The 26,966-nt window shown below is 41.2% G+C and overlaps 1 protein-coding gene across 4 annotated transcripts in view; it reads right to left on the bottom strand.

Moving 5' to 3' along the window:
• The window catches only part of SPECC1 (sperm antigen with calponin homology and coiled-coil domains 1), a 177,731-nt gene that overhangs the window by 23,585 nt on the left and 127,180 nt on the right, over positions 1 to 26,966 (bottom strand). For all 4 annotated transcript variants that reach the window (XM_038759917.1, XM_038759916.1, XM_038759915.1 and 1 more), the window contains 5 exons: positions 26,108 to 26,253; positions 25,694 to 25,794; positions 21,589 to 21,670; positions 15,747 to 15,903; positions 13,078 to 13,180 (listed from right to left, as the gene is read on the bottom strand). In XM_038759917.1, the coding sequence (XP_038615845.1) occupies positions 13,078 to 13,180; positions 15,747 to 15,903; positions 21,589 to 21,670; positions 25,694 to 25,794; positions 26,108 to 26,253 (589 nt within the window). The remainder of the gene's footprint in view (positions 1 to 13,077; positions 13,181 to 15,746; positions 15,904 to 21,588; positions 21,671 to 25,693; positions 25,795 to 26,107; positions 26,254 to 26,966) is intronic.

The following is a 26,966-nucleotide window of genomic DNA, read 5'->3' as shown; positions in this document are numbered from 1 at the left end:
AAGGGGGTGAGGACAAAATGGGGGACTGAAAAGTTGCTGTGAAGATGAAATAAGACGGCTCATACTGTGTGAAGAGGTAGAAAAATCCCATACACAGGGGGAATTAAGAGAAACTTAGGGAAGCAAAATAGTGAGAACAGTATAAATTAGAGTAAAAAACCTGGGAAACCTGGGACTGAGTCAGTTAGAGTCCCTTAGTGAGGCCCAATGTTCTGGTCTAGTGTGGTGGAATGGTTCTTAGCTGCTCAGACATTCTGGGAAATGATTACCAAATTATTTAAAATTAATATATGTCCCAAGATTAATTCACATTAATTTGACAGGATAATGAAAAGTCAAAGGCCAAAATTGTGGCACTGGAAGGGACCCTAAGCGATCAACTAGTCCTACTGCTAAACTATCCAAGACACATGGTTTGGTCCCATTTTTAAATATTTCCAATATCGTATATAGCAAGTTCCATAATTTATTTATCTTCACAGTACAAAATGTCATCTTCCATCCTATAGAATCATTTGTTCTTTTTTTTTTTAACAATTTAATCCCATTTTGTTTCTTTCGGTTCTTTGTGGAGGTAGGGTACAACCGGCCAGCATCAATCTGTAATGATCCTTTGTAGCCTAAAAGGCAGTAAGTAACCCTATTCTCCTCTCAGGGTTAAACTCCTTTAGTGTTTTCTCAGAATTCATATTTTCCATCTCTTTAATCATTTTTGAGGTTTTCTGTATTCTCTCCAGTTTCTATACCTCTGTCTTAAAATGCAAAGGCACAAACACTGGACAGAATGCTTTCTTGTGGGCTGAACCAATCTGGGGACTATTAGCTCCTTTATACGCTTGCAAATATGTTTGTTGAGTCGTTTTAGACTCTTCGCAGGGACCCAATTTGAGGCGACCCATCTACAATTATCAGACTATCCGTCTTCCCTTTTGTAAAGAAACATGCGTGCCACTAGCCCCTGCTGATTTTAATTCATACAGTTTCATATAAGCAGGCGTTCATCCACATTTCAGGTTTCCTCAAAAAAATCTGGCTCGAGTTAGAGAAAGCCCAACCAGAGCAGGTTTATCAAGCAGAAAGCCACAGTGGACCTTTAATCTAATGTCTAGATTTGTCAGTGGTTTTACAGATCTCTTTGTGGCTGTGTCTACAGAATCCAGTCATCAGTGAGAGCTGCCTGTCTCACAGACGCCTGAGCTGGAAGACTTTTCCAGTGGTTTGGTTATCATCAGCAGATCTGGGCTGGGCAAAACCTATGCACATTTGACCACCCTGATATGTTACAAAGATCCATAGATTACATCTAGTAGGAGGGAGAAAGTAATATGTAAGTAGACACTAGAAATCTGCATGATAGAGGCAGAGGTAAGGTTTGCAAAAGAATTTCATATGACAATTATTGTTTATAATTTCAAATTGGGGGATAAAAAAGTTTATAATGTTGCAATAGATTATTTTGTTACATTTGTAATATTCCAAATCAGAAAATAACCAGAAAAGATAAAGAAAGTTTTCCCTCATCAATTAATTAATTAATGGGATTTAATATATGTCTACTATGTGTTGAGCATTGGACTTAATACTTGGGAGAATACAAGAGGAACAAAAGGCATGATCCCTACCTCCCCATAATTTATACTCTAACAGCTATTAAACAAAATAGTGACCTTCATGTGTGAAAAATATAATGCCATAATTTGTGCAGCATACTGTTTGGTGGATATTCTTTTTAGAGTGAATATTATTTCACAATGAAGGCAGCATGGCCTAATGAAAACTGCACGGGACTGGGATTCAGAAGACCCTAGGTTCATCTCAGCTCTGCCACTGACCTGCTGTGTGACGTTGGGCAAGTCAACACTTGGGCAAGTTGAGCGCTTAGTACAGTGCTCTGCAAACAGTAAGTGCTCAACAAATACGATTGAATTTAGCCTTTCCATGCTTCACCTTCCTCATCTGTAAAATGGGGATAAGATAGGTGCTCTTCCATATTGACACCTGTCTACTTGTTTCGTTTTGCTGTCTGTCTCCCCCTTTTAGACTGTGAGCCCATTGTTGGGTAGGGACAGTCTCTCTATATTGCCGATTTGTACTTCCCAAGCGCTTAGTACAGTGGCTCTGCACATAGTAAGTGCTCAATAAATATGATTGAATGAATGACTGAATAAAAAGAATGCCTCATTTGTGCAGGGACTGTGTCTGATTTGATAATCCTGTATCTCCCCCAGTACTCAGTATCATGCTTGAAACATCACACTGATAATTACAATAATGATAATAATAATAATTTCTGCTTCTAAAGTTTAGTCCAACATTTTTCATTCAAAACCATCAAACAGGTTTAGTGCTTTCTTTTTTTAAAAAAAAGTTTTTGCAGTAATACTTTCTGTAAAAGCACAATATTCAAATCAGGCTGCCAGTTAGCATGGCTCATTGAGGGCTATTCATCATAGTGCGTTTCTTTGGTATTCCTGTGAATGGACCATAATTGCCAAGGGATTTTGGCGGGTTTAATGTAAGGCATTCAGCCTTTTTAAAGGACATCTGGACACTGAACATTTTCCTTTCATCATATCTCCCAACCTCAGATGTGCAAAATATTCTGATAATTCAAAAATTTAATCCTCCTCCTTATGTTGAGGTGACTGGTCCATTCCGCCAGGAGGCAGGAAGCCTATCTTTTTTGGCCTGGCTTCAGAACACAGGGAATATTGAACAATCTGATTATGTAATGTAAATCTAATATATTTAACTCCTCTATTTTAGGAGCTCTCTGGCCTAATTCCACCTGCCTCATAAATCCAAATTACATTGGCAGCTCCAAAATATTGGAATTTGCATTTCAAAGAAACTAGATCAGTTTCTATGCCAGACAAGTCAGAGTTCAAGATGATAAATCTGTGGTGGGTGAAAGGGTGAGCCTATTTGCAGGTGCCAGTTCCTAAATATAGTCACCGAAAAACAGAGCCTTTAAAGCCCTTCAGAGTCCTTGTATTCACACTGACTGTGACGAGAAAATCTCTCCCGAGTGCTGATATGGTGAGTAGAAGCATTACAAAGGAAGAATATCATTGTTATTCACCAAGTTTTTTTAATAACTCAGTTTCACATATTTTGTGAGATTTATAGTTACTGAATAGGGCCCTTTTTCAATAAGACCAGCGTGCTATTAGACTGAAATGTGAGTTGAGGTTTTTGGAGCGTGTATTGTTGTGCAGGAAAGAGGGGCAGCAAGAGGAGGAGTGAGAAGGATTGCCTATTGTAGGGAAGAAACTGGAGGAGATCATCCATTTGTATTTAATTTTTGGTTATCCTGATTTGTGTTTCTACAGCTTGTCCACAAATTCAGTAGTTCAATTTATGAAGCAAATAGGAGCCAACTAAAAAGCAGCATGGCCCAGAGCAAAAAGCACAAGACTGGGACTCAGAGAACCTGGGTTCTAATCCCAGCTCTGCCACTTGACTGCTGTGGGACCTTGGGCAATCACTTCTCCTCAGTTTCTTCAACTGTAAAATGAGGATTCAATTCCTGTTCTCTTGGCTACTTAGACTCTGAGCCCAAGTGGGAAAGGGATTGTTTCTGACCTGATTAAATTACACCTACCCCAGTGCTTAAAACAGTGCTTGGCATAAAATAAGAGCTTAATACAATAATAATAATAATAATAACTATTGCCTATGTACATGTAGTTGGACATGTCAATGTGGGTCAAAATTGTAATTAGCTGTGGACTGTTCTCCCTCCTCTGAAGACTGAGGCTTATGTGGGATACAGGCTGTGTCCAACCTGATACCTTGTATCTATCCAAGAGCTTAGTAAATGCCTGGCACACAGCAAGAGCCTAACAAAAAACATAATAAAAAGATTTGACTGCTCTTTCCAACCTCAAGCTTTGTCATGTCATCCATTGATCATTTATAAATGAGAACAGTCACTTAAAGGTAACAGATTTCGTTTTCATTCAAAAGAGCGTAAATCACATATTAATGCAGTGCTCTGCATACAGTAAGTGCTCAATAAATACAACTGAATGAATATTATGGTGGTGCAACAATGCCCTAATAATAATAATTAAGGTATTTGTTAAGCGCTTACCATATGCCAAGCACTACTATAAGCACTGATGATATGGGCTAAGAATGTACTGATTTCTTAGAGCTTGGAGGTTCCTGGATTTACAATTGCACCTTTGATTTTCAAGGCACTGCAATCTGTATGTTCTAATACCCTGACTTTCAAATTGTTGGGGGACTTTTACTGAACTTGACATTTTGGAAGTCAACTGAAATATTATATATTTTGAATGTATCACTGAGCTACATTAGCTCTGTGGATAGGGATATTTTGGAATTTATTTGTTTAATCCTGGAAATATAAGCATAAAGGGCACTTCATAAGTAGGGAGGTACTGTAAACTTAAATAACTGGCATACTCCAGTGCTTCCTAGAAAGCACTCGAATTGAAAAATTGAATTTAGAATAGGGCATAAATGGAGAGAAAATATCTTTAGAAAAAGATCTGATTATTGTGATTCAGCAGAAATACCCAAGGGAAATTTACCAAGAATCCACTGTTACAATCCTTCAAATCCTAAACTGTACCCCAGCGTTCTAAACAAAAGGAAATTACCTCAAATAACACTTCATTTCTAATTCCAGAATATCAAGAACTGTAGTCTAATTTTGAAAAGTTGTCAGATGCCTTAGTATCAGGGAAGGAAAATCTGAAAAGGTCTAACTAAGGAGCCAGAGCTCACAATGTATACTACAATAATAATAATAATGATAATGATGGCATTTGTTAAGTGCTTACTATGTGCAAAGCACTGTTTTAAGCACTGGGGAGGATACAAGGTGATTATGTTGTCCCACGTGGGGCTCACAGTCTTAATCCCCATTTTACAGATGAGGGAACAGAGGCCCAGAGAAGGTAAGTGACTTGTCCAAAGTCACACAGCTGACAAGTGGCAGAGCTGGGATTTGAACCCATGACTTCTGACATTCATTCATTCATTCAATCGTATTTATTGAGCACTTACTGTGTGCACAGAACTGTACTAAGCGCTTGGGAAGTACAAGTCGGCAACATAGAGACAGTCCCTACCCAACAATGGGCTCACAGTCTAGAAGGAGGCTCATAGTCTAGGAGAGGGTAATATGATTTGCCACCATTATTATTTCCTAAGAACCACATATATCCAATGCCAAAGTGTCAAATTTTTTTACACCACCATAGCAAATAGTAATGCAAATCAGCGGAATGTTTTTAGGTTCAGTCTAAAGCCCATGCTCTTTCCACTGAGCCACACTCCTTCATCCTGCAATGCTGGATGAAGTCTGAGTTCCTGGGATGCCTTATGACCAAAGTGCTCCCACCAATGGGAGATTGTTTAGTTAATCCTGAATGGCCTCCTGGATTGGTTTTGACTTTCCCAAATCTAGTTATTGCATTCAACCTCTTTATCCAACTGGGAAACATAAACTAGACTTGGACTTGGAGAACCTAATTATACCGAGTGAAATATTTTTTTCTAGAAAAACCACTGGCCTCTAATGGGATTCCAGATTACATTCAATATTCTTTGAATCTCACTGCCAGTGCATTCAGTTCTGCCAACATGGAATTCAATTTTGTTGAAATATTGTTCAAAATGTCTAGAACTCCTTCCCCCTTTATATCCGCCAACTACTCTCCCCACTTTCAAAGGTCTTCTAAAATTACATCTTCTCTAAGTGGCCTTCCCCAACTAAACCTTCATTTCCCCTAAGCACTCTCCCTTTGGGTGGCACTCACATCTGAAAACTTGATAGTCACCCTGACCCCACAGCACTTAAGTGCATATCCTTACACTCTATTTCCCATATCAGTAATATATTTTAATGTATGTCTCTCCATCTAGGCTATAAGCTTATTGTAGGTGGGGATGATGCATAACAACCCTATTGCATTGTACTCTCCCAAGTGCATAATAGAGCTCTGCACACAGTAAGCACTCAATATAGCTGATTGATTGATGGAACAATAACCCACTCCAACTAATAAAAAAGTATAATATTTATTTCCTAAATGTGAGTGCAAAGCCTACTGAATTCACTGAGTCCTTTCAGGGAATAAGTTGAATTCTCAATTAATACATTAACTGCTACAGACTGAAGAATCAGAGAAAACTCAAATTAGTTGGGCTTTGTCCACACTGAAGGTTTCTGGTGTCCAGGCAATGGATTTACAACTAAAATGCTTTTAGAAAGGGTGGTGAAAAAGGTTGCAGAGGATCTGAAAAATCTTCATTCCATTATATTTACAGACATAATTTCTTCAAGAAGTGTAGACTCAAGAACTGGGAACTGTAGCCCTACAGCTAAGGGAAAATTGGAGAGGCAGCATGGTGTAGCAGAAAGAGAACAGGACTGAGAGTCAGAAAACCCAGGTTTTAGTCCCAGTTCTGCTTGTTGGGTAACCAACCATGGGGAAGTCACTTAACCGCTCTTAGCCTGTTTCTTCATTTGTAAAATGGGTGTAAAATAGACTGTGAGCCTTGCAGTGAACAGGATCTATATCCAATGTGACAATATTGTCATAAGCACTAAATAAATACTATGATTATTTATGCAGTTTCTGGTAACTGCTTCTTCAGGCTCTTATTTCCTTCTTTACATGGACGGCTATCCCACGAGCAAAAAAATGGGAATGAACTTTAAAGATCGCTCGCATAGAATCTTCACCATCTGAAAAGATTTGCACTCTTTCCTGTGGGTAGATATAAGAGCAGGCAAGTATCATGTCCTATGTACTAATAATAATAAGCTGTGTCCCTTGAAGGTACATGGTCTCACAATAGGGTTCCTGCTGCTTAATAGAATGAATCTAGAGAGCTTTTGGCCCCTTGACAGAACAGTCTCCCCAGAGAGTAAACAGAGCAAAAACACTTAAATAAGATCACAACCACTAATGCTAGGATTTAAAAAAAGTGATAACTAAAAGAGCTCTCTTTAATCTGTGCAAGATACTCAGTAATATCCCGTTATTTTGCAAATGGAATAAGACACCCTACTTTCCACTTCCTGCATTGGCCATGACATGAAATATTTTTCTACAGATTCAAAAAAAATCCGGGGCAGTAATACAACTCAGAAATGTTTTTCCATAAAATAGGTTCCTCAAAACAAGCTATTGATCTAAGTCATGGCAAAGCAGTTTGGCCTAGTGGATAAAGTCAGGGGACCTGGGTTCTAATCCCAGCTCCGCCACTTGCCAACTGTGTGACCTTGGGCATGTCGCTTAACTTCTCTGTGCCTCAGTTTCCTCAACTGCAAAATGGGGATTCAATATCTATTCTTCCTCCTACTCAGAATGTGAACCCCATATGGAATAAGGACTGTATCCAGACTGATTAACCTGTATTGATGGCAGCGCTTAGAACAGTATTTGACACATAGTAAGCGCTTAACCAAATTCCATAAAAAAGCCTTATAATTGAACACAAACCCAATCTCAAATACTCATTAATATGCACTTCTGATTAGCTGTTTTTATGTATGGCTCATGATAGCAACAGGCTGGAATGGTGACAGGAATATGTACACACAACTACTGGTTTGAGCCAAGACCATCTACAGGGCTTAGACATAGCAAACACTGCAAAGATCTCCTCCTCCTTCTCACTTTCCTCTCTCAAACAATATCATCACCAATCTCTCTGACTCAGAAGTCTGCATCCTCGGTGTCATTCTTGACTCCTTGTTCTCCTTTATCCCTCACTGACAAATCCAACCCATTATTTCTGTCCCTTGTGTGGCTGTACACAAACGAGCCGTACACTCAGAAGAGGGGAGTGGAAAGTAGAAGTAGAAAAGGAGGAAGAAACTCATTCTCGAGAACTTCCTCCCTGAGGGAAGACAAAGTGAATTAAATATCAGATGACTCCAAGGTGGAGCATAGCCAATCCCAAGGGAGGACTGGGAAGAGAGGAAGGAGGTCTAATTAGGAAGGGAAGAAGCCAGTTGGTCATTTTGTGTCAACAAGTTTCTGAGATGTGATCCTGGGAGGTCAGGACACAAAGAAGGTTTGAGCTGCAATTCTGGAGGGACACAGGAGCCAGTGAGGGATGAGGGATGTGACCCTGGAGAGTCCGAAAACTCCAATTTGGGGTCTGGAGGTTGGGATCACAGAACTGTGAGGCTCCTACCCCTGCAGGGAAGAAATTGGATCAATAAAAGTTCTGCCCTGGCACACAAAGAGTCTAAGGGAGGATTCAGAAGGGATGAATCTGGATCCTCAGACACCCCGGGAGAAGAGGAGAAAGGACCAGGAGAGCGTTTGCATCAGGAGAAGCAGCGTGGCCTAGTGGATAGAGCATGGGCCCCAGGAGTTAGAAGGATCAAGGTTCTAATCCCAGCTCTGCCACTTGTCTGCTGTGTGACCTTGGTCAAGTCACTTTACTTCTCTGTGCATCAGTTACCTCAGCTGTAAAATGGAGATTAAGACTGTGAGTGTAGAGACGGTCCTGGAAAAAAACGTAAAATATTAAGCATTAGAGAGAAAGGGAAGAGCATTCTGAATGGGAATTCTGTTCTATGTATTACCTGATTAATGACTAAATGATTCCTGTAAAGCATCTATAAAAAACCTATGCAGAACAGTCACCTCAGTACTGCTTATGGTGTGAACGTGGAAAGTTTGGGCAGCCAGAGAGACAAGTTTGTCTAGAAGCTAAGGGAGAAGTGGGTAGCCCTTTCTCCTCTGAGCTGCCTGCAGCCAACATTGGGAAGGGAGGATGGCTGACTTGACTCTGAATAACCCTCTTGCTGAAATCTTGCAACAAATCATTTTCTTTCAAAGTCAGCAGCAGATAGGGAAACATAGTTTGAACAAGGGCCTCATCAGAGAAGAAGCCAATGATGACATAAATCTCCCGCTGAGAATCCATCTGTAGAGTGAGGTCAATAAAAGAATCACTCCCAATGGCCATAAATAAACCAAAGGCTTTTACTGTCCTCTGAACTATGAGCATCTAAACCTCCCAAGACAAAGCTCAAAAGAAAAAATAATAAATAGAACCAAAATGCCCTGAATGTTTCACAGGCAGCCTGCTATTGGATACACATCTTTTAGCTCCACTCTGTAGGGGTTTGGGGTTAAAAAAAAACTGAACTTTTCCCTCTTGTTTTCTTGCAATGTGGGAGTTCTAGGATGACTCAGTAATGTGTGGTTGTACTTGGTCAACGTCAAAGTCTCCTTCCTACTCTAAATCGGAGCTAAAGATGGTGCAAAGCAGCAGGTGAATGTTGAAGAAAACAAAAAGAAGAAAATATCTCCTTTGGCTTTAATCATGCAGTTCAGCGTAGGTGGAATTCAATGTTTGTATCATGTAAAATGAGATGAAAATTTCCAATAGTATATCATTGAAATATCAGATCCCCCAAATTAAATGTGAGTGCCTTGTAAACTGCTTTATTTCTTTTTCTAGCCCAGAAAGATGTTTGTGAAAATGCAACAATTCCTAGCTATACCAGAAGCCAAAGTGCAAAGTTATAGCTCTTACAAGAGAGATGAGATCTCTCAGGAGTATTCCTTTACAAATTTCTAATGCTCTTGAAGGTTCTAAAAAGCAGAAATGTTTGCTTTATTTCCTCAGGTGTTCATCACTTCAGAAGGACAGTGCATTTTAACACCACAAACTAGAACTACAAGTTGGAACTTCAAACTGCCATCATGAAGATAAGTTACGGGGATGATCAGGACTGCCTAGGAATGTCAGTGTCTTATATTTATTTCCTCAGAGGATTTCTGTGTGCCTTTTCCTCAAAAGCTCAAGAGGCAAGGTAAATTATGTTTTAAATGAACAATCCTGAAATCCTAACACTGTGGATTAGTGAAGAAAGCGGGGCCAGCAGAATAAGGAAAAAAGATGTAAGACCGAAGGGGAAGCTTGAAATTTCAAATTCAATTTCAGTACAATTTCAAATAATCAGAAGTTTAAAGAACAGTCCAAGCACTTGCTTGCCAGACTTCTAAGACTGATGACTCCACAGGGAGTAGAAGAGACAGCTCTGAAGGAAAGACCCATCTGCCTGCTCTCCACTTTCAAAAGGTCTGTGGTTGTGCGGGCTCACTGTCTATTTTTCTGTGGCTCTTCCCGATGATGACGACGTACTGAAAATGGCCATTAGGCAACAAATGACAAAAACTTCTGGGGGTGAGCTCTTCCAAACTACCTGCACAGCTCCCCTAAATCCAGAGGGACTAATTTTGAAAATGAATGGAAAATACTAAAGGGATGTTAAGTCCAGAACAATATGATTTTTGGAAGATGCTAACTTTGGGGTCTGCATGGCCTTTTAGTTGCTAACTCATTTCCCAGCAGATGAGTTCTCTGAGCTGGCTGATGTTAATCCCATGATTTTTCTCCCTTCCTAAAGTAATTCATTCCTAAAGCTTAATCACCAAGTGACAAGGAAAAGAACATTACTTTAATAATCAATGATTTAAAATAATGTTTTTTTAAAAAAATATGAAACTTGCTCTAGACAATATCACAAGATTCTTTTATTTTCCTCTAATCCTTAAGTGGCAAACAAACTTTCTGTTAGGAGCCTTACACAGACAGCCATAAATCAGAAGATTATGCCATTCTATGGTACTGGTTGCACAACTGGTACAAACAAGAACAAAATAACAGGGTGTATTCACAGGTTCACTGAGTTTGCTTTGAAGCGCTAAGTCTCTAGTAAAGTCTCTACTTCACGGTATGGCTCAAATCATTGCCAAGTCCTAAGTGATAAATAGGTTTAATTCAAACTCCTAACTTATCTGCTATAAATGCTTTTTTTTTCTTTAAAGGAGCAATGCTAATGGCTAAATGTAAGGTTAATGTAATTGCAACCATTTGGCTGGAGGGCAAGAGGAGTGGTGGATTATTATCATCGTGGAATTAGAGTCGCCCATGCACCCTGGGGGCCCAAAAATTTTCTTCAGGAAGGTGGGTGGGAATCTGACCAGGATGATGAGTGACAAGAGGTATTGCCCCCTCAAATTCCTCCCAGGCCACTTTCTGCATTTCCCTCGGCTACCACTCATCAGAAGGCAAGAGGCTCAGTGGCAAAGTGAGAGGATTTTGTTGTTGGGCAGAAGTGTTGGACTATCCTGTGGCGCTGGAGTGACCATATCTAATACCTTGGAGGGAGTCTAAAAGCATAGTCTATGAAGCCTAGGGATCAGTTCTCAATCTCCAAATTCCCAACTAAAGAAACACAGGCAGGCTAGTTTTCTAGTCCCAGATTTAGTCCTCACAGTGCAGTTTATCTTTCTATAGTTGATAAAATTCAAAGTAGTTGCATTACAGTTTAAGAGACTGTCACACAGAGATGGTCAAACACAGAGTTCATTAAGATTTCTAAAGATCATGTAGACAATCTTGCCTGCCTCTACGTTAAGCTGACACTCAACTCACCTGGGTGGGTAGGCGTCTAAATGCTTAGTGCACTACTCTGCACACAGTAAGTGCTCAATAAATACCACTGATGATGAAAGGAGATACCAAAACCTCTTCATGCAAAGTACAAGTTAGGAAGCTCTTCCTTCGAACTCCCCTCCAACCCGCCTACCAAATAAGCCCATGTGTTTTGGGTCTTCTGTTAATAAAATAGATAATTACTAATACCCATTCTATGTATAATTTAGTTGAAGATCAATTTTTATTTATTTTCCAGCCTCCTTTTCTCCAGGCTTTATTCTCTTCTTCATTGATATTATTATTCAACTCATCTATCAAGAGTTGCTTTCTTCTGGACTTTTCCTAGACTCTCCGATATTTTTCTAAATTGAGGAGCTAAAATAAGGACCTAGAACTCTAATATTATTATTATCAAATGCTGTCGCATCATTTCTGATTCATAGCAACTCTATGGCTATATTTCCTTTAATAGGGGACTGAATATTGAATGGATTATTTCATCGCTTTACTCTTATTAACAAATAACAATACCATGAAATTACCTTTAAGAATTATTTCACATTGCTGACAAACTTCAAATCTATGGTCCAAGTGCAGCATCCAGTACCTTAACCTGCCAGTGCAATTTATTTTTCTCCCACAAAAGAACTACAATGACCTTCCCCAATTGAACTTCATCCTATTTGTGATCCTGCCATGGCACTTGGCATGGATTATGACTAAGTGAGGTTGATGGAATTGCCCAAGAATTCGGATGTGGGTTTGAAATGGAGGGAAGGCAGATCTCATAAGCACAGAATAGGCTGGGCAGAACTTTAGCTCTTTAGTCTTGCAGTTTGATTTGAAGCCAGATCCCATGCTACCGCTACATTCTTGATAGTTTCTCTAGACGAATGATGGCTTTCTTAATGCAATTTTCTACTTCCTTATCTTTCATTTAATAAGGAGATTCTATTCAAACCACTGAAGCTGCCAATATCCCCACTACAACAGAGACAGTCATGGAGACAAGGGGCCATACCCCAACTTTCCATTTTTGCCAATCAATTTTTAAGTTCACTCTTTCGGTGAAGTGCAATTATACTGAGAAAATAAGGGGGGTTGGAGAAGAGGGATATTGACCCGATTTATATTGCCAAACAATTAATATTGAAGTGGAGAAGTCTAAAGAAGGGGTGGGGGTGATTTAAGGGTAATGACAGGCAAGTTAACGTCCCTAAAAGACCCAACAGCCACAACTCCTCTGCAGTAATCTTGGCATGCAGCAATTTTTTTTTGCTGAAAAAAACCCCAAAAAACCTATCCAACTAAGAATAACACAACAAAAATGAGAATTCATAGAGTACGCTTGCCTCTAGACTGTAAGCTTATTATAAGCAGGGAACATGTCTGCTAATTCTGTTGTATTGTACTCTCCCAAGCACTTAGTACAGTGTTCTGAACATAGTAAGTACTCAATAAATACTTTTGACTGATTGATTAATTGAAGAGAAAGTGGATGGAAAATTCCTAGAAGACCAGTGAGATTGAAACAATACATTTCACACTGCTACGCTGGCACAGAGGCTGGCACATAATTGCTCCCAACAAAAAACTCTTTAATATAGTGAATTTGTCTCTTACCGGATAGCCCTCGGTTTTCTTCTGGCACCATTTCAGTAAGGCATTCCTCTTAGAGCCTCCATACTCTCTGGCCAGGGCAGCCAACGGATCCTTTCTTTCCACACTAGGTTAGAAAACATAAAATAATGATGCTTTCAAAACCTTCAATTCCAAGCCAATAAGGAGCCAGGCAACAGCAAAACCCCAAGAAGACAGAGCAGAGATGAATCAAAATCCCAAGACCCTTTCTTGAACATCTATTAGGAACAAAGATCTGAACAACTGTGGATATTGAATGCCTCCTATTTCCCTCCTATTTAGATGATGAGTGCCAATCACTACTTAGATTGTGAATGCCATGAAGGTCAGAGACACTAAATCTGTTCTGATCACCTTTCATCTACCCCAGCGCCTGATACAGTGCTTGGTACATAGTAAGCACATAACAAATATGACAATTATATTCTTATTATTCTTATTTTGAGGGGCATGTGCAGGCAGGGCCTATATTAGCCAGTTGGAGGCAGAACTGGGAGCTAGAATCTATGTCTCCTGATTCCCATAATAGTGTTCATTCCAATGGACAAACAGCAAGGCCAAGATGTCATCTTAGAGGAGTGTAAAAAAGATCCTGGAAGATGGAGAAGTTATAAAGAGACAAAAAATGAGGTAGAGCAGGTCCAGGGGAGGTAGACGGAGGGGATGGTGGGCAAGAGGAGTGGGAGCTGTTGCTGGCCACAAGAAGAGGGATGGTCTTAGCTAGTAGGGCAGGGAGAAAGTGAGAATGTACCAAAGAGGGTGGGAAGGAATAATCAATAGCATGGCAGGCCAGAGGTTGTCAGAGTGGCAGAATGGGCTGAATGAACCAGTTTTCTAAAGGCAGGATAGGTGAGAGTACACCTCCACCTGTGGTCAGGGAAGTGTTGGGCCTGCTGGTGGCACTGAGGGGAGAAGGAACAGTCTGATTCAGGACAGCAGAGCCACAAGAAGCTACCATGAGTAAGAAGTGAGACACTGAAAAGCTGGCAGCCGAGCAGACCATTCAGACAATACAGATGCACAGACATAAACACTCGTATACATACACCCATGAATACTCACATATTCACAAACCCACATAAACACTCACAAACACCACAGACCTACAACTTTCAAAAAGCATAAGTCTTGTGGAGGTGGGATGCAAAATAGCCCTCTTATACAGGGCAGACATGAGTCAGGCAGTCCCTCTGTTCCCAATCTTATGCTAGGCAGACTTGGTTTCCTTCACTTTGCAAATGCTCCGCCACCGGATTCTAGTGAAACCAAATTGGTAGTTAGCTGGGGCTGCAGTGGCAGTAGGCCTACACAACACTTTGGGATCCAACTTGACTGAAGCATAAAGTTTTTGTATGAATGTGATCTCCTCAGAGAGAGTGAGTGTTGAGGTGATACAGGGTGGCGGGGTGTTTGTGTGTGTGTGTGTGTGTGTGTGTGTGTTTGCAGTTGCATGCGATGAGCATCAGGCTATGGGGCAAGTGAGTTAGGAGCTGGAGGAAAGAGAGGGAGAATATTGATGGGAATGTGGGATGAAGGACTTGAAGATGTTTTCTGCACAGTTTCCACATTTTAGCTCTGATAGCAAAGGAAGACTTCAGCCACCTGGCAATCTGTGAACTTAATTTCAGTTCTTATGTCACCTTTCTCTAATGTTCTCTTTTTTTCAGCTGTCTAAAACCTTGCACATTTGAGGCAACGTTAAATTTTCTCATCACTATGAGCTGTCTAAAAGAGATGAGTTCTCAGGGTGGAAATATTCCACATTCTCTAGCATCTCCATATGGTCCTGACTTGTTGATATTAAAGTATTCTCATGAAGAACTTTTTGATGAGAAACAGGGTTTTTCAGATGCCAACAATTTTCTATATTCTTTGGTAAAGACATTGACAATTGTTTGAATATCTGCTTTTCAGTATCATCAGTGTATTAAAGGTCAATGATTGAGACTAGTGAAGTTTTAATTTTAGTTAAATACTGTTCAGCAGTACTGAAAGATTTCACTGCAGGATTAATTTCTTCCTACAATGCTTCTATTTCAGGCTTTTGAGAGTATTATTCTTGAATCTTCCTCCCCATTCTTATGAAAACCCTCTGTACTGAGTCTGGGTCACTATGCATTATTGTTAGTAATCATAATATTTAATAAGGACTTACTATATGAGAAAGACTGTTTTAAGCCCCGGCAAAGACACCGGATAGATCAGAAAAAGTCCCTGTCCCAAATGAGCTCACTGCCTAAGAAGGAGGCAGAACAGGTATTTCATCCCCATTTTACAGATGCTGTAACTGAAGAACAGAAAAGTCAAGTGGCATGCCCGAAGTTCCACAGCAGGCAAATGGCAGAGCTGGGACTAGGGACCTGAGTTGCCTGATTCTTGGTGCCATGCTCTTTCCACTAAGCCACTCTGTTGTAGCCTCCCAATTGCTCTTAATGAAACAATAACTCAAAAGGAGCTAAAAACGTTCTGGCAACTCTACGCAAAAGCCTGTATAGCTGAATGGCTGGAAAGAGTCTGGTCAAAGTTATCCAGGATTAGTCTGGCATAAACAAATTGGGATGGTTGAAAAAGTTTCGCAAGCCACGTGTTTCTTACAAAATCTGAAGTTCCTATCAAATGCTGTCGGTTATCTAGTATTTCCCACTTGGTACCTGAGTTTGCTCTGGGGTTTCACACCTCCCAGTGTGGGTGTCAGCATCCTTGTGTTACTGAAGCCCAGGGAAGGGGGTCTGCTTAAGGACTCGAGTGAAGGACTCTTACGAAGATAATGGTCTGGCTTCAGGTCCTCATTTCTTCCTTTTAGAATATCTGTGGAAATAAAAACAATTTATCAATTTCTGAAGGGGAAGAATCAGATAAATAACCACTACTCATAGTACAGGGCCTGCTAGGGCATAGAACTGTGTGGTCTATTTGGTCTCAAAAACAAAACTAATACATTTATCTGTCCTTTATACTTAACCAAGGTAGTTCAGGAGACCATGATGGTTTTCCATAAATAATCATTACTAGCAAAATATTTCTATGTGAAAGATGAATCCACTGGACTGGAGCTGGTACAGAAACATTATCTGTCATTTGAACAGTGGTGAAATTGATTCAGTAGCACACTTAAAATGAGAGGCGATAATCACAAGAGTAAGCTGAAACTGGGATTTCAATGGTGATATTTAATAACGAGACTGTCTTTTTCTATTGATGCCTCCAAATGACTGAATAAGGAACATCTGCTAATTGGGTTTTCCAGTAAGCCAGAGGCAAAATTGCACTAAACTAAACATTTCTTCTGTTTGCTCAAAGATGAAATTTCTTATGATTCTGAAAACGAGATTTACTTGAACAGAGTCACGGCAACAGTCAATGTTTCCAGAACTTAGAGTTAGGATTCTTGGAAGCAGATAAAGTCAGCTCTCAGAGTAGATTAACAATGGGGAAGAAAGGAGCTGTTTGACTTGTCTCACTAAAAACAAAAAGTTAACAATGCTGGTTATTACTTCGCACTCTCTAGCTTAAAGTTCGTATTATCTTAGTGAAGCTAACCAAAGAACAAACTTAATCTATTGTAATTACATTAAATGTTCAATGCCTCAGAAGAAATTACAGAACATAAGAACATGTGTATAAAGCCATTTAAGTTCACAACAATGGTCCATCCATCAATCAGTCATATTTATTGAGTGCTTACTGAGTGCTTTGGAGAGTACAATATCACAGAATTGGTAGACAAGTTTCCTGCCCACAAAGAGGTTACAGTCTAAAGGAGACTGACATTAAAATAAAGTTACAGATATGTACATAAGTGCTGTGGGACTGAGGGTAGGGAAGGGCACAAACCCAAATGTTAGGGTTACACAGAAGGGAGAGGGAGTAGGAGATATGAGGGCTTAGTTGGGGAAGGCTCTTGGAGGAAATGTGATTTTAATAAGGCTTTGAAGGTGGGGAAAGTGATAGTCTGTTGGATGTGAAGGGAGAGGGTATTCCAAACCAGTGGGAGGACATGGTGAGGGGTCAGTGGCAAGATAGACGAGCTCGAGGTCTGATGAGTAGGTTGGCATTAGAGGAGCCAAGTAAGTGTGCTGGATAATAGTAGGAACCTAGCAAGGTAAGATAGGAGGGGGTAAGGTGATTGAGTGCTTAAAGCTAACAGTAAGAAGTTTCTGTTTGCTGCAGAGTTGGAAGGGCAACTACTGGAGGTTCTTGAGGAGTGGGGAAATGTGGACTGAACCTTACTTGAGAAAAATGATCTGGGCAGTGGAGTGAAGTATGGACTGGAGAGGGGAATGAAAGGAGCCAGGGAAGTCAGCAAGGAGGCTGATGCAGCAGTCAAGGTGAGGTATATAAGTGCTTGGCAGTTTGGATGGAGAGGAAATGGCAGATTTTAGCAACAGGATTTGGTGACAGATTGAATATGTGGGTTGAATGTGACAGGTGAGTCGAGGATAACGCCAAGGTCCATATAACACAAGATTCTGCTTCTGAAGAATGCTTTAAAGAACACTGGGATTATTGCTCTCCATAACATCCCTCCACATGGTTTAATAATCCATGCTAGCCCAACGCAAATTTTTCATCCAAGAATCTGAATCTATCTAAACTCTTCTTTCCCTCAAACATCTGCAATATTTTCTTTTAATCATCTTCTCTACACCACTACCCATGGTTCTAGCTGAACCTTTTGGGGAGTCTTTTGCTCTTTGGAAATTTATACAGTAAATGACATATGAAAATACCTAAAGAGCCAAATGATGTCTTAGGGGCACGTGCAGTAGCACTCACACATCCCGCCGAAGCTCGGGTTGCAGTGAGTGAGTAGGCAGGCAGGGGTGCAGCATATTGCAGAATGTATTTGGGGTTTTTATCCATATTAGCTGCAGGCAGAACAGGGACTAGGAATCCAGGGGGCCCTGATTCCTAGAGTAGTGCTCTTTCACTAGACCACCAACAGGGCTACTGTCTCATAGTCATTGGAAGAGACTTTTCAATCTGCCCCAATCCTAAGAAAAGTTCCCCAAAACATTTTTGAGATGGTACATTCCCATTTAGTTTCCTCCCAGGCCTTTTTTATTTATAGGGTCGCTAAAGCCAACTAAGGCTTAGCTAGTCAACTGGCCCTGTCAAATGCCTGTGGTTAGTGGCAGAGGAGAGAGGTTCATTTTCCATACTTTTACTACTATCGATTGTAGCTCTATTTTTCTTCCTGCTTCCACTGTTATGTAAACAATTTAAGTGTACCAATCTCTCCCAGGCTTCTTGCCAACAGGGACCACATTATTTACTATTTACTTTCCCAAGCACCTCTTATAGTGCTCTGCTAACTGTAGGGGCTCAATAAACACACCCAGGTCTCCTGTAATAATAATAGTAATGATGGTATTTGTTTAGGCTTAATATCTGCCAGGCACTGTACTAAGCGCTGGGGTGGATAGAAACAAATCGAGTTGGACACAGTCCCTGTCCCATGTGGGGCTCACAGTCTCAACTCCCATTTTACAGATGAGATAACTGAGGCACAGAGAAGTGAAGTGATTTGCCTAAGGTCACATAGCTGACAAGTGGTGGAGCTGAGATTAGAACCATGACCTTCTGACACCCAGGCCCGCCTGTGTTCTATCCACTATGCCATGCTGCTGCTTTTGGTAGGGTTCCAATATTGTAAAACTTAATTTTTAAGGAAAATCCTGCAGTAGTAGTAATCACGAGTTTCAATGCCCCACACATACATACATGATAATAATAATAATAACTGTAGCAGTTGTCGAGTGTTTACTATATGCCAGACACAGTACTAGACGCTGGGGCAAATACAGGATAATCAGATCACCCACAGCCCCTCTCCCACATGGGGCTCACAGTCTAAATAGGTGCGAGACCAGGTATTGAATTCCTATTTTACAGATGAGGTAACTGAGGCACAGATAAGTTACGTGACTTGCCCAGGTCACACAGCAGGCGAGTGGTAGAGCCAGGATTAGAACCCAGATCATCCGACTCCTGGGCCCAAACTGTTTCCACTTGGCCATAATGTTTCTCTTCCAAGTCTTTCTGGGACAGCTCACTCCTTATCTTAAGGCAGCTTAAATATTAATTGATTTGTCAGGCACTCTTGAGGCATAAGCAGAAGCATTTGAGTAATAACCATTTGCACTGATATAGTCATCTACCATTATAGTACATTCCCAAGCACTTACTACAGTATTCTGTACCCAGTATATAGTCAGTAAATACTGACTGACTGAAATAGTAATTAGAACTTATGTGACTAACATTTCTGTAGTGAAGATAACCAGTAACAGCAGTAAAGTGAGAATACATTTTAAATAGGTCTCTGAGATGCTGAACAACTGGGTCCATTGTTGTATTATGGACATTTATTTGAGAGTTTTCATTTGGTGTTTTTAATGTCATATAGATAATTCAGCTAGGCAGTTTTCATTCTTATTTTAATAACATTTCCCTTGAAATTGAGTGGATCATTTGCCTACCCTGGCTGGTCTCTGAGCTTGGCGGGGGCTACTGGCCCTTTTGCCTCTGCCACTAGTCAGGGCCTTGATGTAGCTATGCCAGGCTCTGGAGCCAACTGGGCTGTGGGTAGAGGGTGGGGGATTTTTGAGCTCCTACCGGAACCTGGTGGAGAGCTCAATGCCCTTCAAAGTTCCTTCCCAAGTTTGTGCTAATGCTCATAATGAAAAGTTGGCATCTCTAAACCTAAGGCTTTTCAGTCCTTTTATGCTAAAGACGGGCATAAATATCAGTTAGCTGACTTATGAGTCAGATACAGTTAGCCCTGGGGAGATCAAGGCAGATTCTGTGAAATTTTTTATCAACTACCATTAGGTCTGCACCACACAGGCACAGTCACAGACTTGGCCAGACTAATCTGTTAGAGACATTTCGGAAAATATGATATGACATATTTTCCCGAAATGTCTCTAACAGATTAGTGTATTAACACTAGCTATTATCCCTCTGGACCTCATGCTCTTGAGCCCTCCTTCTTGAACTCTGGAGTTGGCAGGGGGAATTCTGATGACTAGGGCAGCCCAAATCCCTGCACAAGAGCAAAGAGCTACAACCACAAATTTAACAACACTAAGACATTTTGGCAGCTTCTCACCCAGGACGACAGTAAGGTGTCTGGAGACTGATCCCCTACGAGGAGTATTTAACTTATGGATTTTACTGTTTGCAAGGACAGCTTTCAGATATTTGGCTACACAGAGATTCAAAAAAAAAATTGGGGCTCCTCCTACCTAAAATCCCCAAAGTGGCTAATTTTTCAAATTTCCAATTGCCCCTCCACCTTGATGGTATTTCCCTGATGTGGCTGCATCTTGTGCTTACCATTAGAGCTGGTCCTGAATGTTTGATCTTTCTGGATTACATCATTCTAATTGTTACCTCTGACTGTCTTCCCCAGTTCAATTTAACCTTTAGCTTCTTCCAAGCCAAGGATTAGGGATTAAAAAAAGCAGCGTGACCTGGTGGAAAGAGCGCACGCCTGGGAGTCAGTGGACTTCGGTTCTAATTCTGGCTCCATCCCTTGTCTGCTGTGTGACCTTGAGCAAGTCACTTAACTTCTCTGTGCTTCCATTCCCCCATCTGTAAATTGGGGATTTGATGCCTGTTTTCCACCCTACTTGGATTGTGAGTCCCATGTGGCACAAGGACTTTGTCCAACCTGATTATTTTGTACCTTCCCCAGTGCTTGGTACACCTATCACATTTAATATTATTAAACTGATTTCTGTTTAACCTTTACAGTGCTTTACAAAGGTTAGCAAAAATATTTTAAAATTATTTGATGAGATTGATAGATAGCATTGAGCTATAAAAGGCTACATTAAACGTGTGAACCACAAATGGCTTGATTCTGGTTGATCTACCCAGGAATCCAATCCATTCCATGTTTGATAATCATGACAAAACTACATGGATGGAAGGATGGTAGATAAGAGAAGACTACTAAGGAAGAAGCACAGCGGACAAAATAAATGGGAGGAGAAGAGCCCTGGGTGAACAAGCTGCTTAAAATAAAAAGGCGCATTCCTTGAGAAGCAGGGAAGCTGTGGAAATTTAGATTCTGAGGCAACTTTCCTTAAAATAGTTCTTTAGTTTCCCTTAGCTCTAAAATGTTTTCACATGATTCACTAGAGACTCAGTTTTAAAAAAAGAGAACAAGGCTTCACATTTCTCCCAAGATTCACGCACAGTCAGAAAGGAAGTTGGAAGGAAATCAGCCCACTTTCACTGATTGGAAGTCTAGGATCTGATGTTGGTTGTCAAGAATACTGCATTTTATGGGGATAAAGCAGCTCGGAATGTATTCACACTAATCATTTTCTAGGCACCCTTCCAGAGGTTAGGAAGCAGTCAAGTGAACCAACAAGGTAAGTCTGGAAACATTTTCAATTTCTCTTTGCTCCCTTACATCTTTTGTGAGAGGGGCCACAGAGGCTCCTGGGTCAGTTTGACTTTCAAACTTTCAGGACTTACCTGTGAGGGGGAGGTCTGGAAGAGCCGCAAGTTTGGCAATCGCTTTATTGGCTGGTTTAGCGTTGCTGTACGTGGAATGCCGCTGCAAAATACAACAAAACAAGAATGAAATATCTTGGTGATAAACTGAGATAACAGGTTCCACTGCTGACTAAACAGGGTGGCCAGCCATGTGGTTTTATACTGGGCAGCCTGGTTTTCAGCTGGTCTGTCCGCTGTCTAACACTGAAATTTTTAGGGTTGAGCTTCCCTCTGTAATGGCTCCTGCAGCTGAGTTCCTCAACATGATGCCAGAGTTTATAAGGGCTTGGAAGGGAAGGCAATGTGGATGTTCAGGGATTCTCCCAGAGAACCATTCAATCAATCAATCAATCAGTGGTATTTATTGAGTGCTTATTATGTGCAGAGCACTGAATTGAGCACTTGGGAGAGAGCACAGTATAACAAAATTAGCAGACACGTAATGATTTTCATGAGATAGGTGTGCTTCTGCAAAATGGCACATGCGACCCCATCGTGTTATGTTAGGAGTCCTGTGTGTCATGCATGATATCTCAGGTGGTCTCCTAGTTTGCTGTTCATGAAGGCTGCCGGTGACCACCCTTCTGATGAAATACAACGTGGTCTAGTGTATGCCTCCAGGTTTCAGGTTCCCATGGCCCTCAGCCCTGTTTCAGGGCTCCCAAAGTCTTCCTGAATGGCTGGTTCATCAGAAGGAGCTCTCGTCTGACTGGGGGCTGGGCCAGGAGGGCCCCAGAAAGCTCTGTGTTCTCAAGGCTCTCTCAGAGGAACGGAACAGCTTTAGGGAAGGGCCAGTCGCTTTGGGACTAAATATGCACCCTGAAACTTTGAAAACCTGTTCAAAGCTAAAGCCAGAGGGATCCATCTGGAACAACTCAGCCTCCTGGGGGCCTTTCTAGATGGGCCTTTGGGGCGGCTCTGGGCCACCCTCACCCCCTTAGGACAGCGCGGAGGGCCTCAGAACTGGGCCATGCTCTAAAAGTCTGCATTCGGATAGAGACCAAAGGTCTCAATTTTTGCCTCTGCATGTTCAGGACTGCATCTGCCAGGGCATTCTTTCTTGCTATGGGGCACTGCGATATTGGCCACCAGTGAGTGTAAAGTCCAGCTCATAACTGGGGGGGACTGGCCCAAGGTTTTCTCACCCATAAAATTACCAGCACAATTGCCTGAAGTCCCAATTTCTCAGGTGGCTGGAGGGATCATGCAGTGGAGGCAAAGGGAAACACTGCTGCTCCTCCTCCTTTGCCTATTTCTCCTTTTACTCCTACCTTTCTTCTCCTAAATAAATGTTTCCACATGATTCACTAGAGACTCGGTTTTTAAAAAAAGAACAAAGCTCTGCACACAGTTAAGTGCTCAGTCAATACTATTGAATGAATGAATAAATAACCACTGAAAGATCAGCCCCAGGCTAATTGGAGGCTCTGCCATAGGTGAGTAACCCTAATCGAAAGGAATTCCGAGAGGGGCTCAACCCTAGGTGCCTCACCTGTGTTCTTACAAAGGTGAATTAATCCAAGGGATAATTAGACTTTTTTCCACGATTCACATTCTAAGGATGTATATAGTATTTTTCCCCCTCCAGAAATGTTTTCTCTCTTTCATATCTAAAAGAAATTTGAACCTCAAGCTAACAGGAACCCTTAATAATGTGTAAATGATTCTGAATACTGGAATCTAGAGAATGTTAAAGGTCTCCAAATCCCAGATTTTCATAGCTGCATTATGCTCAAAATTTCTGTCTGTTTGAACAAGTTTATGTTGACAAAGCAAGAGACAGAAAGATGGACAAAGAAATAGTGAGAGGAGAGCTCAATCTATTGACTGACAGATGATCATTTTATTTTCCTGAGATGCATACATTTCAGTAAACACAGTCCTGCTGTGTCAACCTAGAAAATGTTCTCACCATTCTTCTGTTTCTTATATAATCCCTGACGGAGGCTGAATGACAGAAAATGAGCTACAATTTCTTAGAAAAACCACTCAAGGTAATACAGAGTAGAAAGCTGCTTTGTCACCAGAGAAACCACCTTTTCTATCAATTAGCCCGAAAGGGTATGCTTCATGAGAAACTGACCTACTTGCCTTTTCTATTTATTTGAAGAAGACTTGCCAATCCAGAATGATGGTGCCTAAACTAATTCCTCTCTGCACAGTCTGTGGAGAGTATGAAAAGTTAAATTAAAATATCATTGGTTTGTCTCCTTACTGAAGTGGAATAATCCTTACTAGAAGGCAATCCCACTAATTATTATCGTTAATGATGGACAATGATGATAAAGATACATATGCATCCCCGGATTTTGAATAATGTGATGGATGGGTCAAGATTTTTTTTTTTTAATTCTTCTGCAGATCATGATGATGATGGTATTTGTTAAGCGCTTACTATGTGCCAGTTAAGAATTTTCTCTATATTTTATTATTCTTTTTATAGCATTTAAGGGCTTACTATGTGCAAAGCATTGTTCTACGTGCCAGAGTAGATACAAGTTTATCAGGCTGGACACAGTCTCTGTCCCACATGGGGCTCACTGTCCAAGTACAAGTGAGAACAGGAATCGAATCTCTGTTTTACAGATGAGGTGCAGAGAAGTTGTGACACTTGCCTGAGGTCACACAGCAGGCAACTTGAAAAGCCAGGATTAGAATGTATGTCTTCTGACTCCTAGGCTCTTGCGCTTCCCTCTAAGCCAAATGTTTAAAAGAGGAGGAGGGGAGGGGGTTATGTGTTACCTGATCTTAGATGGTTTTCCTAAACTGGCACTAATCCCATAATAATGAATATGATAATGATATGGAATTGCCAAGGAAAACACTTTGCAATTCACAGGCTCCAAGCGTCTGCCTGTTTCAAGAGAGGACGAACAAAGGATGAGCCTGCTCCCACTGGGGCTTCTCCACCTAGGTGATACTGCGGGAAGTTTGATTATTTCTGGACTTGTCATGAAACTAGGACCTATAATGGGGTTAGCGTGAAACTAGAGAAAGGGTTAACTAGATGGCAGACAGGAAAGAACCTATCTTTCTGGTTGGACATGGCTTGCTGGAGTGAGAGATGCCAATCAGAGAAGCTTAGAGAGATTGCGTGGGGCCTGAGGCATGTGGTGGCTTGCGTGGATTATGTAAACCTCCCAAGGAATCCTAAAGCCTGAAACTCGAATCTATCAATAGTATTGGTTAAGCTCCTTCTTTGTGCAGAACACTGCAGGAAGCATTTAGGAGAGCATCATGTACATAGAAGACATGATCCCTGCCTTCAAGGAGTTAATGAAATTAAAAGCAGTGTGGCCTAGTGGAAAGAACATGGGCCTGGGTTCCAATCCCTGCTCTGCCACTTGCGTGCTGTGTGACTGTAGGCAAGTCACTTAACTTCTCTGTGACTCAATTTCCTCATCTGTAAATGAGGATTCAATACTTGTTTTCCCTTCTACTTAGACTGTGAGACCTTCTCATGTGGGACAGTGACCGTATTTGACCTGATTAACCTGTATTTACCCCCAGGACTTCCAACAGTGCTTGACACATAATAAATAGCTGAACAAATATTATTATTATTATTAGGCGAGACAGACATAAAATAATTTATAGATGGGAGGAAGCAATGCTTAAATAGTAGAGCATGTAAATTGATAGTATAGAAGTGAACAGGCGATTGGGAAGGCAAAAGTACTAATGTAGCGCAAGTATTGAGATGATACTTGGGCTTATGTGACTTGAGGAGAAGAAAAATGAATGGGGGAAAGCTTCCAGGATAAGGAAAAGTTTTAGAAGAACTCTGAAGATGGAGAGGCTGAAATCTAATGGATTTGAATGGCAATGTGGAATTAAGAGTTATCAACAAGATTTCACACTGTCCCTTTGGGATCTAAACAGGGCCACCAAAACTTAAAATTGCTTATGCAAGTTTCATTAATTCGTTTTTCCTGGCACAGAACACTAATGTTTGATGTTCCTCAGAAAATAAACGGATCAGTTTCCCTTCCCCTCATTTCCCCGGGTGCGAGGCTACATCCCGGCGCCATCCCAAACTGAAGCAGAGTTCCCACTGCTGACTTGGCAAGGGGTTTTCTGGTACCTGCATGGGGGAGACAGCAGCGGCTGGGGCCGTTCTGACCGGAATGCCACTCAGGGGGCTCCTGGGGGCCTTGTGAGCAGGGATGCTTTGTCCAGTGCCAGCTGCCAGTGAATAGAAAGAAACACTCTTGCCATTTCAGTTCAACATGGTCAGTCACATGGTTTTATTTCATGTTGAGTGTGGACCGCCACCCTTACCCAATGGGATCTATCCCTCATTGGCTTCCATTATTTGCTGTGAAATGCATCCCCCAAATGAACAGGCAGTGAAAAACACTCTGACGGAATGACAGAATGAATTATTCCCCTGTTTCCCTGTTTCCCGAGCAATATAAATATTAGGTTTTGAGATGGGAAATGAGGGAAGAGGTTATTATTTTTCTCCTGACTTCCCAGAAAACAAAAGAGTAGGTACCTGGGCATCCCAAGTCAAAGGACTTGATAAGTGACTTGACGGTGGCAGCTGACTCAGAAGGAGTTGGAGATGCTCTGCTGACACAGACCCCTTGCCATCGACTGGGGGCATCGGTTTCTGAAAACTCTGCCTCTTCATTCACAGGCCTATAAGGAAAAAAAATACCATAGAATGAATAGGAGGAGGGAATTTGTCGAGGGCAGAGAAGACAAGAAGAAGTGGAGATGAGGGGTTGAAGCAAGGAAGAGGAAGAAAACAGGAAGAAAGAGAATTAATTTCACAACCTGCTTCCTATATGTGCATGTCCACAGGATATATTTTTGGCTCTGCTCAATTTATGAATAAAGCACAAATTTCAGGTTAGACTCCTGAATCGTCCACAAGACAAATTTGACCTTCTGTGCAAGGCACAACAGCCAAGGGCTCAACCTCCTGAGAACATTCACAGGGAGAAAGTTTCCTGCCTCACCCAAACTCCTTCTTTGTCTTATTGTGGTCTCTGGCAAGGAGATGGCTTGATACATGAGTGGAGTTCAAGAGGAGACACTGAACCTCTGTTTTATTTCAATAAATGTCTTAATGGCTTACATAACTGCCTTATTTTTGTAGTAGTCCACTAGTTCAAGTTAAAACTGTCCAAGGTCTTACTCCTCTGGGGCTCTCACCTTGTGCAGGCAATAAAAAGGCAATGAATTCCCAATTGAAACAAAACTTAAATCACATAAAGCAAAACCAACCAAACAATACTCCCCTTCCCCAGTTCTCTAATCCCATCTCTACCCTATTTCTAAGTATGCATAAAGGGCTTTTCTGGGAAAAGACTTGTAAGGCATCCCAGCTCCTGTCAGCTTGGCTTTTT

This window comes from Tachyglossus aculeatus, chromosome 17, assembly GCF_015852505.1.
Source record: "Tachyglossus aculeatus isolate mTacAcu1 chromosome 17, mTacAcu1.pri, whole genome shotgun sequence".
Classification (NCBI taxonomy): Eukaryota; Metazoa; Chordata; class Mammalia; order Monotremata; family Tachyglossidae; genus Tachyglossus; species Tachyglossus aculeatus.
This window is presented reverse-complemented; position numbering and strand designations above follow the sequence as displayed.